Raw genomic sequence first — 19,538 nt, forward strand, 5'->3', positions numbered from 1 at the left:
TTTGATTGTTCTCTTGTGAAAATGTTACAGTCTTAAACCTACACCACAGCGACTGATCAAAACTCCCTGTGCATCGACACCCAGCAGGTGACTGCTGTCCCATGCTGTACGGAAGTTCAGAGAGTTCGTGAAGCCGCAGGAGGAGCCAGCCCCTCTGGGGCACACGGGAGAAGTGTTTCCAGTTTTCAAACTTTCCGTTGAATAACCCCCTTTCAACAGTGCAACACTGCAATGGATGACTCTGCAAGGAGTCACACTAAAAATAAACCAAAATCAACACGCTAGTGGGAGAGTGCAGATGAGCAAGAGCACCGGCAGAGTCAGGGCTGAGAGAAAAAGCTGGAGATGAGAAACACTGGTGGAGAAGGAGCAGGGCAGACAGGAAATGAAGTGATGTGACACATTTCAGCATTCTTACCTCTGATTGGTGTACCACCTGGTGAGGTAATTTGAATGCAAATAAGATTAGAGAGAAGCGTTAGTACAAAGAGGAAAGGAAGAAAATTATAACTAAAAAGCAGAAAGTTTTTAAAGCTAGAATTTGTATTAGCGCAACAGGAATAAATAAAAAGAAACTGAAAGTCAGAGTGACACTCTTAGGTTAGTAAAGCTCATTGCTCCCAGGAGTGCAGCATCCACCTGGTGTTTGCCATTCCGCTCCTAGCTGCCCACTACGCTGCAGAGGAGGTGCTGGTGACTGGCCTACTCACTTGCATTCATTATTATTCAAGCAGTTGAGATGGAAGAGACATTGGAAAGATGGTGCAGTGCCCTTTGTTCAGTAGCAAGGGGTGAGGTAGTGGAGACTGAGTGGTGTGTGAGCCTGAGTGTGCTGGGAGGGTCGCGGTGTTAAGCACATGGTTGCTGGCGTGGGGCACATTCTGGCTTTCAGGTTAGAATGACCAGTGGGACAAAATCTGCTGATTTAAAGAAATGAAATTAAGGGGAGAGGAGAGCAAAGCCAGCCTCCATGAGAGCCCACTTGTACAAACCCAGTATTAGTTTCCTCTGGCATGGAGATTAGTGTCATGTAGAACTAACTTTATATAGAAAATACTTTCAAACAAAACTACAAAGAATTTCTACTAATCCCAGTGATTAAACAATGGCACACCAGCCACACCTCCCTCATTTCTGCTTAATTTGGACAGTAGCTAGAGGAAAGAATCCTTACCCTCTTTATAACGGAGCTGAAGATCATTTTTACATGCTGTAATGCAGTGCATCTTAGAAGGAGGGCTTTTTGGTAATGAGGTCCAGTTGACTTGATGCAACAGTCAGCAAAAATTTGTATTATCATTGGGTTTAAGATTAGCATGTGGAGCATCAACAAGTTATTGCCCTGAGTTTACTATGTGGTTAATAAACAATACATAGTTTCAAGTGTGTGGAAATCCAGGTAGGCAAATTGGCAGTGAACCCCTCTAATCCCCAGTTTTGTCCCCTTGGTCTTATTTTGCACATATGAAGGCTGTTAGTACAAGGGAGAGATTCATGCATATCTAATCTGTAGGCAGTTCATGGTAGGTGTTGGTTTTATGCAGATTTGTAAGATCTGAATACCAAGCACTTACCAAAGAAAACTGAGGAATTTAAACAGACAGAAAAACAGGGTTAAACAGGACACAGAGTGTCAAATCATGTTCAGTGTATTGATTAATAAATACCAGTATGCATACACGAGTGCTGTGTATCTCAGATTTACAGCTCCCCATTCCATTATCCACAACAATGCTCACCCAATGGGAAACAAAGAAAGACACTCAAAGAGTTTCTGTAAATACAAAGAAGGCAGATTTTAAGCATGTTTAACTTGCCTCTTAAAAAGTAATTAAAATATTTACACTTATTATCTCTCTCTCCTAACTACTGTTCCTTTAGGCAGAAGCCTTGTTCAAATCAGAAATAGCAATTCTGACAGCTCCTTTTAGCATTCTCCTCAGCCAAGATGACATTACTCCATTTTATTTAACTTTATGGCTGGTTATATTTTTTGACGTTTTTGTCCACAGATGAGTGAAGCATCAGGGAAGATCTTGCTGTCGCTGAAGTTGTGGGTAATCTCTCCTTTGCCATAGTGAATCTGCTGCCTATTTATCTATCTTGGTAACTACTGCTACCCTTGACAGAACAGTGACAGCCAGAGATATGTGCACAGCACTGGTGCTGCACAGACAGGGAGCAGAGGGTTATTTTTCATTGCCCAGGTGGAAAGTTTGGTAAGTGCTCAGCTTTCTCTGAAGCCGCTGGTTTTCTCTGCCTATTCCACCCCATGTAAAAAGCCTCAGCATAGAAGGTCACTCCCCACACAGGCATGGAAACGACACAGAGAACCCATCCCTGGAGCAGAACCCAGGAATTCCTTCCATGCTCTTGGCCGGCTGAAGTGGGGTTTATAGTTTTACACTAACACCACGGAGATTTGAAGCCAGCCGTTAAATCTACCCACCACAGTAGTTAGGCCCTTTTCTCTAATACGCAATTGTCTACACAGAGCTCCAGGAGCAAGTACACACTTGAAACAGATTCCCTCAAGCTAAGTGTGATGGGCTCATCTTCTCCCCGCACTACAGCTCAATCCCTCTGGCCTAGCAGCCTAAGCCAGCTCTTGCAGGAGGCTCACGGTGCAGAAGAACAATATTCATTCAGGGGCCTAGTCACCCTGCCAGGCTTGGGACATTTTCATTCTCCACTCAGAGGAACATTGATGTGGGGATGTTTGTGGAAAACATGGCATTCGAGGAGCTCCTATAACACTTTCCTGTGGGATGCTCAGCGTGACAGAAAGAACACAGGCAACGAGTCCTCAAAAATCACAGGACAAGATTGATTCCCCCTCATACCCCAAAAGGGCTTAATTACAGAACAGACCATGAAGCTGGCAGCATGACAAACACTTGGACAGATTAATAACTGAGCCCAGCTTGTGTCCTGTGATGGCTAGGCAGGCTTATGACAAAGGGCATCCCAGGTACAAGCTTTCAGCCTAGTCCTTTGTGTGCACTGAAGGGCTGAAGTGCTCATCGTAAGTGAGAGAACTTAACAGATCACGACCTCAATAACTGGCATTACATTAGCCTGGGCCCTCTCCCTCACTGGAAGTGCAGGTTGATGCACATTGGCAGGAGAGTATGTAGGGGAAGCTGGCATTGTCGCTGTCTGTGATGGACCCATTCTCTAGATAAGTGTAGACTTCAGTCTCTGTGGCCTTGCCTGACCCATAATTCCCCACTGGTGCAGCTGCAGCCACCACAGTGATGATGGAAGCATTAGTACGGACAGGACTTGAGTATTTTTACTGGTGGGACTGATAGCTCCACCCAGAGCAGGTCTAGAAACACCAGTGGCTGCGTGGCCCTAGCCCTTTCCACTGGTGGAGAGTGAGGGGCTGATTTCTGTTGGACACAGACTCGCCTTAAGGCTGTCAATCCAGTACCTCTTCACAGACACATAGTTCACCCCCCTGATCCCAGTTTCCGAGTATCTCACACTGAACGTAGCAGGGAGCTGGGTTTAGTAATACCCCCATCCCAGAAAGCTCAGTTCAGCTGGTATCAGATAGTTTCGAATGAAGCCCTATTTAAGGCAAGCCATTGTTAGGGAATGTGACAACAAGAGAGAGGGTTTCTTACCTTGCACAGTAACTGTGGTCCTTCAGAGCTTTACCGGTGTGGACCCCCTTATTGGTGTGTGCATACATCTCATGCACTGACAGCCACATGGACAAACATTCAAAGAATGACAAATTCTTACTCTGTAGTTCATCTCTCTAAACGTTTTGGGCCATCTGTCTGCTCAGCCCACTCCTGAGAGAGCTCACACCCTTGACATGGGGAACTGTATCCTTTTGGACCATGCTATTATGCAGTTCTTCTTTTCAGCCAGATGCCCACATGCTTTCTGGATTTACAACCTGATCTTGACAGGAGGCAAGAGCCTCCTGCCAGACTCTGAGCACCTTCCACACTCGATGAAATAAACAATTTTAATGTTCTTGGATTCGGTAAGCTGTTTGGGACAGGGACTATCTCCTCCTGTGCGTCCATGCAGTGCCCAACGCAAAAGAGCCCCAAGCCTGACTGGGGCTTTTGGGCATGACTGTAATGGAAGCGGGAGAAGCAGAAGGTGCTCAGCTTCTTGCAGGATCACTTTCTCAGGTGGCTGAGCACCCCAGTGATCTGACAACAGCGATAGCCTCTAGGCTGTCAACCACAAGTAACAGATCTGAAGAGCAGGCATCTAAGTGAAGCAGCATAACTGGAGAGAACATGTTTGCTAAGAACTCAGAGTGCGCAACTACCCAGGGATAATCTAGGTAAGCAGCCGCGCACACGGCCACCATGGAATGAGGCATCACACTTGCACTGAGAACGATTGGGGGTCTTCTGCAGAGCCATGTTTCATGACTTGAATATCAAATGAGCTGCCTGTTAGCAATCGCCAGGTCCAGGACACAGTTCTAGTCGCTATGAATTAAAATACATCATGAACAGGATGACTCTTGTTAAACAAAGCTGTTTAACAGATGCAGAATTTTTGGCATCACAAAACAGTGTTAGTGAAACATTTCCTCTTCTAACCTCAGTGGGGGTGGGGGCAGAAAGACTTTGTTTGTCTAACCTGTTTTAAAGAGCAGGTTAGACAAACACCAGTCAGGGATGTTCTAGATAATACTTAGTCCTGCCTCAGTGCCGGGGACTGGACTAGAGGACGTACCGAGTTCCCTTTCAGTCCAACACATATGAGTCTTTGTTAGCATTCAGGATAAATGGAACATCTGGTTCCAACATTACTTTCTTACAATTTTTTTTTAAATTTTATCAGACAATTTTCTCATGAGCAAGGCAGAAACGCTTCCTTGAATATGAATCCTGAACCCATGTGTTGGAAGTGACCAACAGGTTGAAAGGTCTGAATACCATAAACTTTGCAAGAGGGTCCTTCAGAGAGCTGTACTGAATTAAAGGTTCTCTGCTCAAGACCCTAAAATTCAAAGTGAGCTCCTGAGCATCAGTAGAAACGCTTAGACCTGGTCTACATTGGGAAAATTGTCTCCAGATCACTAAACTAGTTTGAAAACAAATTCCCCTAAATCTATTTTAAAACCAGTTGGAGCCATAATGTAAACTAGACTCCTGGTTGCCAGAACCTGTTTTAAAACCACTTAGTATACTACATCTCCAGCTGTTTTAAAATTGGTTTAGCAGAGCCAGTTTTAAAATGGTTAGCAGTCAGGGTAAATTTCTCCAGTGCAGACTACGCCTTACATCCTGTGACCTTTGTCGATGATTATGAGGCACTGACAGGAAGTTGTACTTCCAGGACAGAATCACTTGGGTCTTTCCGAGTAATTGGTTTGTGGCAAAGCCTACTTACCACAAGAGGAAGGAGATACTGGTAAGTTTAGTACCGGAAATGTTTAATACAGCCAGGTAGGACCAGATCCTGGATTGTCTATCTGACAAGATAGAGAAGATCTTGTACCTACTGCTGTGTTGAACTCTGTAGAAGAACTGTGTGTATGTGGAATAGCCCCACCCCAATTTGCAATAATACACAAGACTTGACATTAAGGAACAGAAAGATTTTGTTCCTGGGTGGGGATACATTCCTTTTATAAAAAGAAACTAAGGAGCCAGCTAACTATAAAAAAGTTTACTAAAAAATGCATATACGCATGTATATAAATAACAGACAAGTTTCAGGAATGACACCCAGGACATACATGAATAGGAGTTTTCTTTCTGACAAAGACTCCAGCTGGTAGTGTTATAGAACTAAACCTGCCTAAGGTTAAGTCGCGGGATCTCCTGGTCAGCCTCCTCCTGGCCCTGGCTAAAGTGGCCATCTATAAAACCAGGGTGAGGAGGTTGGCCGATGGAGTCTCCTGCGACTGTGGGGCCTATTTCTGATCCTCTGTCCGTTCATGCCTCCGGGCAGAGTTCCTCTGGGCGGCGTCCACTGACTCCCTTGACGCCTTTGAGGAGCAGTGGGCGCTGTCCGAGGTTCTCTGCTCGGTGTCCCGGTCAGGATCCCTTCGTTTGACCCTTTGACTGCACTCCTGTCCCTGTTGTTCATTAGTTGTCCCCCGTAATTATTGGGTTTCCCAGGTCCTGTGGACACCCCCCTTAGGCTGGGGGGGGGGATCCTTTAGCAGTGGGCGGGCTTTGCCCGCCCACTTCCTGGATCCCAATAAGGCTACGACTGGTCTTCCTCGCAATGCACATCCTCTTCAGGACCCCAGTCAGAGGAAGACTAGACCTCTAGAAAGTGCTGGGCAGAGCCCATCTTGAGTATACATGGTCTGACTGCACATTATTTCAAAGCTTCTGTCTGAAGCCCCCTAGAGTGCTGCCAGCCCATGTAAATCGGGGTGTCAAAGGAGAGCACCTTTTCTAACTATCTGACTTATTATCTATCTAGCTGTTCATACTGCACCAGGAGCCTGAAGAAATAAAGGGGAAAAAACTCTCTCTCACAAGGGAGAATGTAGATTTCCAAAGCGGCTTTGGCATTTTCAGACTGACGTTCAATATGTCTGAGGTAGAACTCTGGCCCTTTTGGAAAATAATATATAGCAAACGACTGTGTGCTGGGTGAAGACTTTGTTAGGAAATCACGTATATGAAATGGCTAGACATTACTCTTTATATGCAACTATTTTAACTACATTCCATCGGTCTGGGTCTTATTAGTTTTAATTAAATTAAATGAAATGAGTTTGTGCTCAGACCGCGACAGTCTGAGCTGACACCAGGCTGGCTGGGAGATACTGTTGTATCAGATGATTTTGCTCTAAATGGAGCAGAGACCCCTTTTTTGTGGGAAGATGAATACTTCATAATGAAATGCTTGTTTACATTTATTTTCTTCTGAAAAACAACTTTCCTTCATTATCAAATTCTGCTGGAGTCTCTAATAGCAGCTGGTGGATTGGATCAGGGACTGCCTGATCTATTACACTGGTACAAACAGGACAACTGCAGAGGGGAAGGAAGGAGCCATATTCCCCACCCAGTTCTAGCTCAAATTGTACTTACAGGAATGACCACAAGCTGGCAGCTGCTAAATTCTGACCCAGGAGAAGCCAGAGTCTCATGGTGTAAATTACTTGATTCCACTTTTGTTAGGAGGTGGGAGAATCTTCATCCTAACATTGGCTTTGCGTCCTCCTTCCCCACCCCCTAAAAACAAAACCCTCACCCACACTTGGAAGCCTGCTGTGCTGAAACCACACTGAAGTCTAATCGATTTCCGTCACAGGACTGAGGATGTGTGTTGCTCATTGATTTCTAAAAAGGTTCCCTTGATACCTCCCTTGGTAATTATAGTCTCTTCAACAAGCAGTCAAATTCTAGAGTTTGAATCCCCTGTGAAATTCAATTGAGACGCGTCTTGAGAACAGGAAAAAGGAAACAAAACTTGGACACTATGGCAGGGCTTATTGTTTTTACACTCTAGCTGTCTCTCCAAGCTCACCCAGCAGACAGGAGATGGACAAGTGCCCATAAAGAGGATGCAGAGAGCAAGTGCATCAGAGCTGGCTCTCTTATTTACAGTTTTACCTGAGGATGCTGATTTAGTCAGTTATGAAAAACAAAATATCCATAGCACTTTCCTACTGCTGCTTACCTAATGCTTCCAGGAATAATTAATGAGTGTGATATTTTCTTTCAGCACAAACGTATCAAGATTAAACCAGGTTTGTTGGGGAGAAAAGCTGAAGGTCACTGTGAAATTTCCTAAGCTGGAAATGTATTAGTGTAATTAGTGCTCACTAGCATATCTAGGTGAAACCAGAATGCCAGGCTAAGTTCTAATGTAGGTGACAGAGGTTGCTAATTACCCACTCTCCCCGTTAAAGGCTGTTCCATGCTAGCACAAGAGACAGAGCACCACAGTCAGGTTGCACAAGGAGGGCACACATTAAATGTCCATGTTATAAGGAGAGAATATAGGAATGCCCTGGCAGCTCTGGACAAGGCAAACTATGCCTTTGGGTGCCAGTAGATACCACAGACAGGCAACAGAGGCTGCATTATCTTATTTCTAGTCAGGAGGCACCATATCAACTCCCTTCTGCGCTTTCAACTGACTACCACAGGATTCCTTACTTCCAGCCCTGTGGGATAGTGCTGCTATGCATTGTTAAACACTTGCTGTGTTCCACCCCAGATGTGGCTGTGTTTGAGCAATAGATTAGGCAATCCTTTTATGTAGTTTAATTTTGTAAAGGGCTCTGAGATCCTGCAGGATGGAAAGACATGACAGAAAGGCAAGAGAGCATTATTAAGAGGCCCAAGTGCATTTCCATCCATTGGAGCAGACTAGTTTGTGCCAGAGTGTTAGAGAGAAGTCTGCAGCATGTATTGCACATTCTTGTATTTAATTTGTTAAATAAGAAATAAGAAAGTGCAGCCTGGTAACCATGTTTCTGTTCTTGAAATCTACAGACCAGTCATTTATTTGCTACTCGACTTCTTGGTTTTTCTTTATCCTTGTTCTGCCAAATGTGGAGACTGGTGAAGACTTCAAAGAGAAAAAAGGGTGTTGTCTTGACGGCTCTGGGCCTTGACATCCTGTGTGCTGTGTTCTCCATTCTGTTCTAGAGAGGTTCTTACACTGCGCTCATCACTGTAGGATCTGAGCGCCTGCTGAGCTATGGGGAAGTGTCTGACCTTGCCCTGAATCTGAGGCAGTCTCATTATGAGCTAGCCTCCTCAGCCAACACCCCGACTGACAGAGGAATCTGTGTGATGTTCCCAAAGGCATGTCCATGCTAATCTCTCTCTCTAGCAGGCCATGATATCCTGCCAGAGGAAACTGGCCCCCAAAGGTTGGTTTTCATATCACAATGGGGACAAAGTTAACGTCTGGGTTTAGGTGCATAGCTGCACTTCAGAGTAATATGCAAAAAGCTATAATGGCAACAGGCTGGGAGGGAACAGCGAAGGAGAAGGGAAGCCTTACTTGCTTTGCGGCCTTACCTGAACGGAGCTGCTTGATGCGCCCATTGCTAGTTCCTGTATCCACAGGAAGGAAGTCCTTGAACCAAGAGATTTCAGGATCGGGGTTGCCACTGGCAGCGCAGAGCATTGTGGCTGTGCGGGCCTTTTCTACCACCTTCAGCTGCGGGCCCATGTCAATGGTTGGAAAGCCAGATGGGAGGTGATCTTCTGCAATAGGAAACAACACACACCAGACTGATGAGTTACAGGTTGCATAGTAATGGGATCCAGTGCCATGCTGCAGCATCTGTGCCTCTGCCGGAGAGCATCAGCCCAACTCCCCCACTGTGGTTATGTCCACACTACGGCCGACGGCAGCTCAGGGGTGTGAGTATTCCACCCCCTGAGCACCAGGTGTTACACCGACATAAGCGCTCGTGTGCACAGCGCTATGTTGGCGGGGGAGCTTCTCCCGCTCGTGGAGGTGGGTTTTTTATGCCGACGGGAGAGCTCTTTCCTGTCGGCACAGAGCATCTTCCCCAGACATGCGGCAGCAGCTGTAAGTATAGACATGGCCTGAGAAGCTTGCAAACCCCCAAAGCGCTCTAGCCTCTATAATGAGCACTCACTGCAGCAACAGGGGCTGCTGCTAAATTGAACTCTGTTTGAATCAGCTGCCGTGGGACATGCCCACGATTTTCACCGATGCGTAAGCTCGATCTATTGTTGTTAATAAACTCTCAGAGCAGGTGTTTGTCTTTATGCAAGAAGAGAGAGGTGTTCTGGATGCTACACAGACATGCAGCCAACCACCAGGTCAAATAGGCCAAGGCACCTTACAAACAAACAAACATACTAAACAATACAAATTGTCAAGAGAGTATGAGTCTTCCCAACGGAAAGATCCATTACAAATCTCTCCCTGCCCCAAAAACTGGTGTTAAAGAGGTTATTAGAAACAAACGAATGTAAACTTTACATCTAACCACGAAGAGTAATGCCAGGCTGTGCATTAGGAAGCTCCCGATGGACTTCCTAGGCAGCTGAAAGCATCGGAGGTGTGCAAGAGATGACTAATGCACACGCTGGTGTGGCTTACTGCTATATTATAAATGAAAGCATCCCCATGCTGAACTGCGAAAAGCACAGATAGAACGGCTTGGAAAGGAAAGGCCAATTCCGTGTGCTGCTGCCGTAAGTGCACAGGTAGGCTTGGCTGAATGTGTTAAGTAGCCTGTGCTGAAAAACGGAGGAAGCTTCAGAACAGCCATTCAGCAAAGAAGTGCAGGACAGAGCTCATTTACTCACTTCTGTGGCAAGATGTACTGTACTCTACTAAGCCTAAATGGCAATGAAAAAGGACACACTTCCATGCAAAGAGAGAGCCAGGAGAACATTAAGGATCCTGAAAAGCACTACAAATTCAATTATTTTCAGCAGGCTCCTGTTTTCTCTAGTTTGAGAGCAGAACTTAAGCAAACCCTCTCCTTGCCTGCTAATCTGCCCCTTCCACTCACTGGAACATTTCAAACCTACCAGGCCCGACGGATCCCCCAAAGTCCAACAAGATTGTGATCCCACCATACCTCGATTTTTACATTTCTTTCCCTGGGATCCTACCGTCCCCATACTTTACACACTCTCAGAGAAGCACGAACAAGAAGATACTTTGGTTGTGTCTTTTATTTTAAAGTTCCACATTTGCAGCACAAACTAGGAACATTTGGTGACTAATCTTAAACATCCTTTCCTAAGATCTTGGGAGAATCCCCAAGACACTTCCCACTTGTTTGTGCATCAAGATTCTACAGCACAAGGCAACATCTGCTGTAAACAAAACAATGCACTAGAATGTTGCTTCTGTGTTTGGATGCGAGGGGCAGCCGGGTTTTCTAAAGGGAAAAAGCTACTGAGGCTTATTAAAAGCATAAGCCATATTTTGTCTCCCAGTCTGGCCTCCCTAGAAACCTCCCCCATACCAGCAAACATAGGAGGATTTTTTGAAAGGTACCACTGAAAACTAGTTCCTTTTTTTATTTGCACTCCACTGATTTTCAAAGACAAAAGGCACCCAGAGCTTAAACAGAAAGACACCAGAGCCTGCATTCAGTAACCAGCAACACCACCACGGACACAACCACAACACATATTGCGCCTTAGTTCACAGGAGAGACACCAGAGTGTAGAGTGCCGTAGACTAAACTGTGAAGGGAGATACACAAACAGTGGTAAACAATTAAATTCTGTCGGCGCACAGCCAGGTGTCCTTGAAGCCCAGCACCTTGCTATCTGAGATGTGAAAGCAGATGTTCAGTCTGGGGAGGCTGAAACCCCAAAGTGCTTTTTAATTTAATACCACGCTGAATATTTACACAGTCTTTTCTGGCTTGCTTAAGAGTTTACACAGAACACGTGAAGCAAAGTATCAAGTAATTAACTTGATCCAAATCATGCATGGAGATTTAGCATTAAACTATCACTAAGGCTGCAAGTTTGTCACGGAAGTCACAGATTCCGTGACTTTCCGTGACCGCTGTGACTTCTGCAGTGGCCGGTGTGCCAGGCCTGGGGACAGCTCAGGCAGCCCCTGGGCCAGTCGCACCGGCAGCTGCTGGGGCAGTCTCGGGCCACGCCTCCGCCTAGGAGCTGAGCGAGGGGGATATCGCCACTTCCAGGGAGCCCCCCAGGTAAGCGCCGCCCAGAGCCCACCTCTCCCCATCCCGTGCCCCAACCCACAGCCAAACTCTGCTGCTGCTGGGGTGGAAGAGATGCAGAGCCAGGTAGGGAGCCCCTCTTCTGGAACCCTCTTTCCCTACATATTGTACTTCCTCTTTCGGGGGGAAAGGCTTCCCCTTTTCCCCAAGCAGGAGGAACGAAGCAGGCTCTTGCCCCTTGCTCCTACCCTTTGTCCAAAGCAGCTGTTTTGCCCTTTCTTCTCAGCACCTGCCATCACTGTTCTCGTTCACCAGCTTGGGTGACAATGACTTTTCTAGAAGACACTGGCACTGGACACATGCCCCCTTCTCCCATCTGCTGCACTGCTCCAAGAACCAGCTGGAGTGAAGGCATGGGACATGTAGTCAATCCCAAACTTCAGTCTTACATGACCACAGGGATCAGCTCCAAAGTGCAGCTGTAAACACATGGATAACAGCCACTTACATGGAAGGACAGCAGGAGTCCCTGGTGAATACAGCAGTTGGCAGGAGAATCCTGAGGAGTCGGCCTGGTGAGCTCTCCAGGGTCAACGCTATCTATCACAGAGAACAGACACTTTGGGGCCTGCTCTCTTGTTGGATGAGATTTATATGCCTAAGACCCAACGATATTACTGGCCGTCCTTAGCTGCATGCATATCTGTTAGGGAGAAGAAATACCCTATGGTGTGGTGAGAGCCGTTTATTTGCTACGAGCCTGGTCACGGTACATGCAGGTTGTAAAGCCATGAGTCTGCTTTGCAGGTCATCACAAACAGGCACCAATAAAACCTTTACCCCACAACAGCTGGGAGTTTGTTTGTGTCAACATATTTCTCAGAAAGACTAGTTTAGACGAAATGATAGCGAAAACTGTAAACATTTTTATGGGCACTATTCTTCATATACCTCAGCCTGTAAAGTCAGGCCCCCTTAGTACCATAAGTCCAATTGCTCAGACTGCAGAGGGAGAGCAAAAATGATGCCCAATATATTTTGAAAATAACAAAAAATTGTCTAAAGTACCTTTTCTATATGTTCCATTATAACTGTAATGTTAAATCTCGCACAATCCATCAAAAGCTTTATACCACTGGAAAGGCACGTTCTCAGCTTATTCCCAGTGAGATACTGGGCCATAAACCTGTCACTGAGCTAGAAATATCCTATCTAGCCACTGGTTTGCTAGAGTGCCCCTCATCTCGGTCTCTCTCAGTCCAGTGTAACTCTTAGGGGCTCAGTAAGAACGAGTAACATCCAAAGCTGCTTTGTGCTTTCACATCTGGCAGCTGTTTGAAGTTGCTCAGAGGTCTGGAGAGCTAGACACAGGCTTGGTGGAAATGGAATTACGGGCAGAATGCAGGTGGAGTGAGGGCTGTGGTGCATTTTTGATCCCCTGCGTATCAGCAGGGCACAGAGAGGGCGGTACATACACAGAATGTGACCATTCAGTGAATGAGCCAGAGCTCTCTCCAAGCTGAAATCATTTATTCTTAAAGGGATCCTGAGATGAGGCCTGTGCTATCCTGGGTACGTCACTCTGTTCTCTCGTGGCGTCTCAGAGACATACAGAAGGGTATGTTAGGAGTGAGCACGCTCTACTGATGAACCTTTACGATAGTTCTATACTTGATAGATGATCAGGATTAATTTATACATTTCACAAGCCTCCTAACCGCCCTCAGAGGCATTGAAATGCAGTCGCAAATGAAAAATATCAGTGACAGTGAGCTGGTCATTTACAAAGCCGTGAGTGGCAGGCAATATTAACGAATGGAAGCAGCAGAGTAACAAGGGCCCAATGCACAATCCACTCCGGTGCCGCTGCTTGCTGAACAAACAGCCCCCACTCTTCTGGCACAGGCTACCCAGAACTGCTGCTCAATTAACGCAAGACAATCAAAAGCAACCAAGCAATTTCGGGGCCCAGCAGAGGGGCATCATTTTCTGTGACAAGAAGCAGCACTGAGGTGGGTGTGTTCAGGCTGAACAAATCTACACCAAAAGCTTGTTATTAATAGCTCTGAGAAGAGAGTCTTCCTTTATGGGCTTGTATTTTCACAGACGTCCATGTCAGCGCACAGCAGAGAAGTGCAATTTAAAGCCAAACTCTCTGAAAGCTCCCATTGCCCACGTTAAAGCCTGTGGGGAGTGGCTGGGAGGAAGGAAAGTGACCAGTGCCAAGTCTCATGCAGCTCTAGGAATGTCCCAAAACACTGGCACAATCTCGCTACCTGCCCGAGGAAAAGGTGGTGCAGTGAAAGTAATGTACTTTAAAGACAACAAAGTATTAATGACTGGGATGGCAAAGTATAAACAGCTTCACGCAGGTTATGCAATTACAAAAAAATCTAGTCATCGATGGGTTTCAATGACAAACCCACCGACGTCCTGTGGTGTCACTCCGAAAATGACATGCTGAGACGGCTCTTTAAAAACTTCATTTTAACCGAAAAAACCCAAACCCAAACCAAGCCCTTGAGAGATCTTCTCCGAGCAAAGCCCATGAACTACCACGCAACAGCTGAAAGTAAACAAAGCAGTTGGTACCTCTTCAAAAGACCACACAGCAGCAGCTAAATGTTCATAAAAGGAAAGAGTCTGAGTCATGCGAAGCAAAGGAGGAGGAAATTTAAGGGAAATCTAAGGGAATACTAGACTGGCCACATGGTAGAAGAAAATAATCTCTTAGGAAGAGCCCAGCCTTAGATGTGCTGTGGGTAGGATCTCACATGGTTCTCTCACTCGGCTAGAGGTTATGATTCAATGAAACAGCAAATAAAAGAGCAGTCCTTAAAGTGCCAGGAAAGGAAGCTGCTATTATTATTATTTTTCATGCTTTGTGTGTAAAAAAAGATATTCTATACTTTCCACAGTATGCATCCGATGAAGTGAGCTGTAGCTCACGAAAGCTTATGCTCAAATAAATTGGTTAGTCTCTAAGGTGCCACAAGTACTCCTTTTCTTTTTGCGAACACAGACTAACACGGCTGTTACTCTGAAACCTTTTTTCTGCTGAAATCCTTACAACTCATAACCAGGTAGAGATACAGTTTTGCTGGCCACACCCAGCAGCTGATTAAAAATATTACTTAGAAAAGGCTTGTGACCACTGGGAGTTATTTGCATTTTTAAACATAATTCACCCCCCCCCTTGGTAGGGGGGTTTCAACGGGTAAAGGAACAATGAAGGAACCCAAAGTTGCTCTTTCAGGCAGGTCCACTGGGCTCCAGTAAATTTGTTGGTACCAGCAGAATTCTCCCTGGAATTATTCTCAATCCATGGTTTTTTTTAAATGTTTTGTATCGAGAACCTCAATACAAGTATTGTCATGTCCTTCATTTCCCTGTATTATTGCAAAAACGTGACAAAGCACATACACCACACGCCCATGTAAGGGAAAAAACCTCCATGCTTTTCTAAGAAAATACTATACCTGGCCCTTACTCCTGTTTTCAGCAATCCATTAACCCGTTACATTTTCCATACTTCTTCGTGTGCACTGATGGGATATGCTATTAGCGCAGAGATTTTTATTTTTAGCTACATAATCAATAAAGCACTTCCATATATCATTAAGTGCAACCTACTGTTAAAATTAATGGGGCATTTGACTTGTGATCCATTTGAGTATGGTTGCAGCTCAATGCAGAAGAAAATGCACAGGAACTGAGTTAATGGGACAGAGAAACTCTCCCATGCTTACTAACGTTCAGACTCAGATTAATGTGAAGGATTCCGGCTGTCACTCAGCTGAAATACAAAGTTCATTCGCTTCCATTTCACACCCCAGGATGCAAGATTTTGGATTACCTGAAAGGTCAGACTTTACTAAAATCTGGTTTTCGTTTGGCTTCTGCAGCCCATCTGCATCATTGTTAACCTACTGGCATCTCTTCCTCTGGTGGAAAGTCATGCCCATCAGAGAGAACAGTCAAATAACCAAGAATAGAATTTTCAGACAAAAACTTTGTTAAGATGGAAAACGTTTGTAAATATCAACAGTAGTCACCTTTAAAAAGTCATATCAGCAGATGTGACATTATGGCATCTTAGATAGCACCACCTTATGTCTAAACTAGCTAATAATGGGGGCGTCTCCAGATACCACAGTGTACTAATTACCGGGAAATGTTGATTTTTAAATGGCACTCACTGCAGCAATTACTTAAGGGAAAAAACCTTGAGAATATTATAGTTTTCCTCCCAAAACACCAAGACTTGCAAGACCTTTGAGGCAGTTAGGCTGGTTCTGTATTTTACTGGTGGGAAAGGGACTTGCACAGAGGTGGGAACACAGTGAGTTTGTGGCAGAGCCAGGGATAGAAATATACCTCCCTACTATCCATCCTATGCCTTTACTATTAGACTATTCCGATGAAGTGAGCTGTAGCTCACGAAAGCTTATGCTCAAATAAATTGGTTATTCTCTAAGGTGCCATAAGTACTCTTTTTCTTTTTGCGAATACAGACTAACACGGCTGTTACTCTGAAAACTACTATTAGACTGTGGTTTAGAGAAGAAACATTAATTGCCCTGACAGCAATTGGGTGCAGGATTCTGGCTACATGAACCATCTTTCAGAGATCATACACAGCAGAAGCAGAGAGGCTCTGCGTGTCAGGCCAGCAGCAAGTCAATGGTCTGGATACAAACAAATAAAATACTGGCTTTTGACAAGTGATGTTTTTTAATGTTGGGCTGATGTAATTGATCGGAGGTTAATGGGAGGACATCAAATTTTTTACATAGGCAGCAAGTGTTACAGAAGCTCAACCCTCTATTTACTGCTCTTAAACAATACCCATCTTTTCAGGAACATGTACAGCAAAAGCGGTGGCTCCCAATTTCAACCAGGGCTTTAAACAAATCCCCTGTGTAGGCCCTCATGAATTAAAGAGCACATTACATACAAATGGCAAGTTGGCTGTGGAACAAGATCAGGGCCATATGGATAAAAACGGTACCTTTCACACTTTCATTTGAATACAAACCAATTCAGCAGATCAATTAAAATTCCTCTTGATTACATGGTAAAATGTATTTCTGAACATTATACTCATTTGCACATGCTCCAGTGTCTCAATTTGTCAAATGACTGATAAGAAAAGTGGCTGGGGTTCGCTCTCATTTTCACAGGCACACAAGGAGTGCGATTGTTTTCTCCCTGGGAAAGTGTTCAGCTCAGCAGCAAGCTTGTGGCAGAGGGGCATTTCCCACCTTTGCATGCAGGAAGGGTACACTGCCCTTGAATCCTGTCCTCTCCACTTTCCAAGTACGTTATATATGATGGCTGAAGAGTGAGAATAAGGAACAGCCCCCTGACTTCATTCACTAAGTGTTTTAATGCAGCATGCAGGCTTCAGAGTTCCTAGACTCTTGAGTTTAATTCAAGCTAGACATTTAAGATGATCCTTTTCCCTTGAAAGGAGACAATATTTACCCCAAACTTTTAAAGACAGCTTGCTGCTTTGCCACCCCACTACAGTTGCTGTGTTCATGAAGAAGGGCTCTGTCTCTGTATGGACCACACCTAGATATGTCTACATGAGAGGAGAAACCCCAGAGCTTCCTTCATTTCTTGAAGGATTTCTTTTCCATTTTTTTAAATCAGAGAAAAGGGAAAACATGGCAGGCTGTGTACAGTTCCCCTATATCAGTTATGCAACACATCTTAACATCAAAGTGAGAGATACACGAGTAACTATCCTTAGATCTGTTTAACTTCTTCATTCAACTACTGCAGATAAATTCATTTCTATCTCTTACTGAACTGCAATCAGCATGCACCAGACCAGGATTAAAACACAGCAATTATGGTGTCTCTCTGAGGAAATTATTGCAAGGACACAGATTGCATGAAATGGTTTGTTACTCGTTCCTGGATGGCAGCAGGGGACAGAGAGAGGGACACACAGACAGACAGATTTTCTTACACCACCATTCTGGCACCTCTACACACAGCACATCTTACAACAATGGTTGTATCAATACACACTGGGACTTCTGAATCAACATATCCCAGATCTTCCTCATTCCGCATCAAGACATGCTGCACTGGGGGGGTGGAGTCAGGAGGTCTGGGTGAGCCAGGTCATCTGCAGTGAATGTGACTTCCAATGTAGACTGAGGAGAAACCAGCGGAGTGGGTACCAGGTCAGATGGAGCTAAGCTAAACCCAGGCCCACTTGATGGGATCTGCAGGTACAGCTGCAGCCAGCGCTCGGAAGCCATGGGGACAGGAGTGTGGATATGAGAGATTGCACTGGTGCTGCAAGCTCAAAGTTGCTCAACCAGTGTATTGTGAGGTTTTTTACTTCGTGTATTTGGATAGAACAGGAGAAGAAAAAAGGTGAGTTTCCCAAAATGGGAGATGCCCACATGGCCTTCTCTTCTCCTAGAAGACTTAAGTGTTTATGCTGCCAGCTTCAAACAAGGGACGATGTTACTCCTATCTCTGTTTTCCATTTCCTGGTGCTTATTAACTAGCCAGCAGAGCTGCTAGACCGGAAACCACTGCCCATCACTATGTCTATATGTGCAAGAAATGTTGAAAGGGCATTGTAATGCATTCCACATTCTTTCCCACATTGCAATCACTGGGTTGCTCTACTTTGCAAGCCATAAGGACGTCGCTACCATTGTCAGAACACAAAAGGCACAATGCCTTCTTTATTCTATCCGGTCCAGCTTAGACGAGGCTTTCTGGGAAAGAGCTGCCGTAACTGCAGGGTTACATTTCAAATGGCTGAAGAAAACCTGCATAGAAAGGGACTCTTCCTCTTCTGGGGTAGATGAACTGCATGTAAAGGCAACAGGAGCCACCACCACCTGACCTGGCCAGCCATTCTGTTTTCATGAACTGTCTCACAAGGTCAGGTGTGTGGAGCTGCTCATTACAGGATGCCAGTGACAATGAACTGTAACCAAGTGATGACGGAAAGTGATTTACCATCAGCTAAGCTGCCATCTGATAGTGACCATACAAGAGGTCAGACAGCACTATCCTTTATTAATACACCAACAATCAGCAGCACAAACCGTGCTCCCAGATTAGACTCCTGAAGCTGGATGTGAGCACATTCTTTCTAATTAGAAAATGGCCCTGAATTTCTAAGAAGCAAAGTTAGAATTTTTGGGATTTATGCCAAATTAAAGACAATTAATTTTCCCATCTTGAGTATTACATACCTTAATCGCTCTGTCCTTGAGTCAGTCTCACCCTTCATGAGCACAGCTATTTAGCTCAGTCTCTAAAATTTGATGTGCGTGAAGAACAGCTAATAAGAAAGTTCTGAAACAAACCTGAGTTACCACATCAAAATTTCTCATGTTTTACAACACTGCAAAAGCAACTGGATTCCAAGTCTATCTCAGATCCTAGATTAGAGGCATTTGCCGCAAAGCCTCTGCTCTCTGGTCTTTAGAGGCATTAAACAATTCCATGTTTCCCTTTAAGATGCTCTTTTAATATACAGCGTGACAATACATACAGATAATCAGAGTAGTTTTCATCAAGTGATCTGAGTGAAGCTCATTGGCTTTATTTGATACTACAAAAGACTATTTAACCTGCTCCCAAATTATTTCATCGATGTAATTAGGAGCCAGGGACTAGGGAAGGCTCTCCAGAGCTGTAACTATCAGCATGGGAGAGAACTTTCTACTGTGCAGCACTGTTGTAGCTATGTTGGACCCTGGATATTAGAGAGAAAAGAAGTTGGGCCAATAAAAGATATTACATCACTCACCTTGTCCCTCTAACTTTCTACTAAGCAGACACTGATTAAAGTCCGTCTGTTTCTGTAGGCAGTGCTGTGGAGGGGGCAGCCTGTAACTGTTTAGCTCTGGAAGATTAGACCATGGTGGTTAAATTTTTATATTCTCATCCC

General features: G+C 44.9%; 1 protein-coding gene across 8 annotated transcripts in view; it reads right to left on the minus strand.

Moving 5' to 3' along the window:
- PTPRF (protein tyrosine phosphatase receptor type F) overlaps positions 1-19,538 on the minus strand; it is a 622,833-nt gene that overhangs the window by 128,793 nt on the left and 474,502 nt on the right. For all 8 annotated transcript variants that reach the window (XM_084635810.1, XM_084635808.1, XM_084635807.1 and 5 more), the window contains one exon: positions 8,988-9,176. In XM_084635810.1, the coding sequence (XP_084491936.1) occupies positions 8,988-9,176 (189 nt within the window). The remainder of the gene's footprint in view (positions 1-8,987; positions 9,177-19,538) is intronic.

The sequence above is a fragment of the Lepidochelys olivacea genome (assembly GCF_965140295.1).
Source record: "Lepidochelys olivacea isolate rLepOli2 genome assembly, chromosome: 8".
In the NCBI taxonomy this organism is placed as follows: domain Eukaryota; kingdom Metazoa; phylum Chordata; order Testudines; family Cheloniidae; genus Lepidochelys; species Lepidochelys olivacea.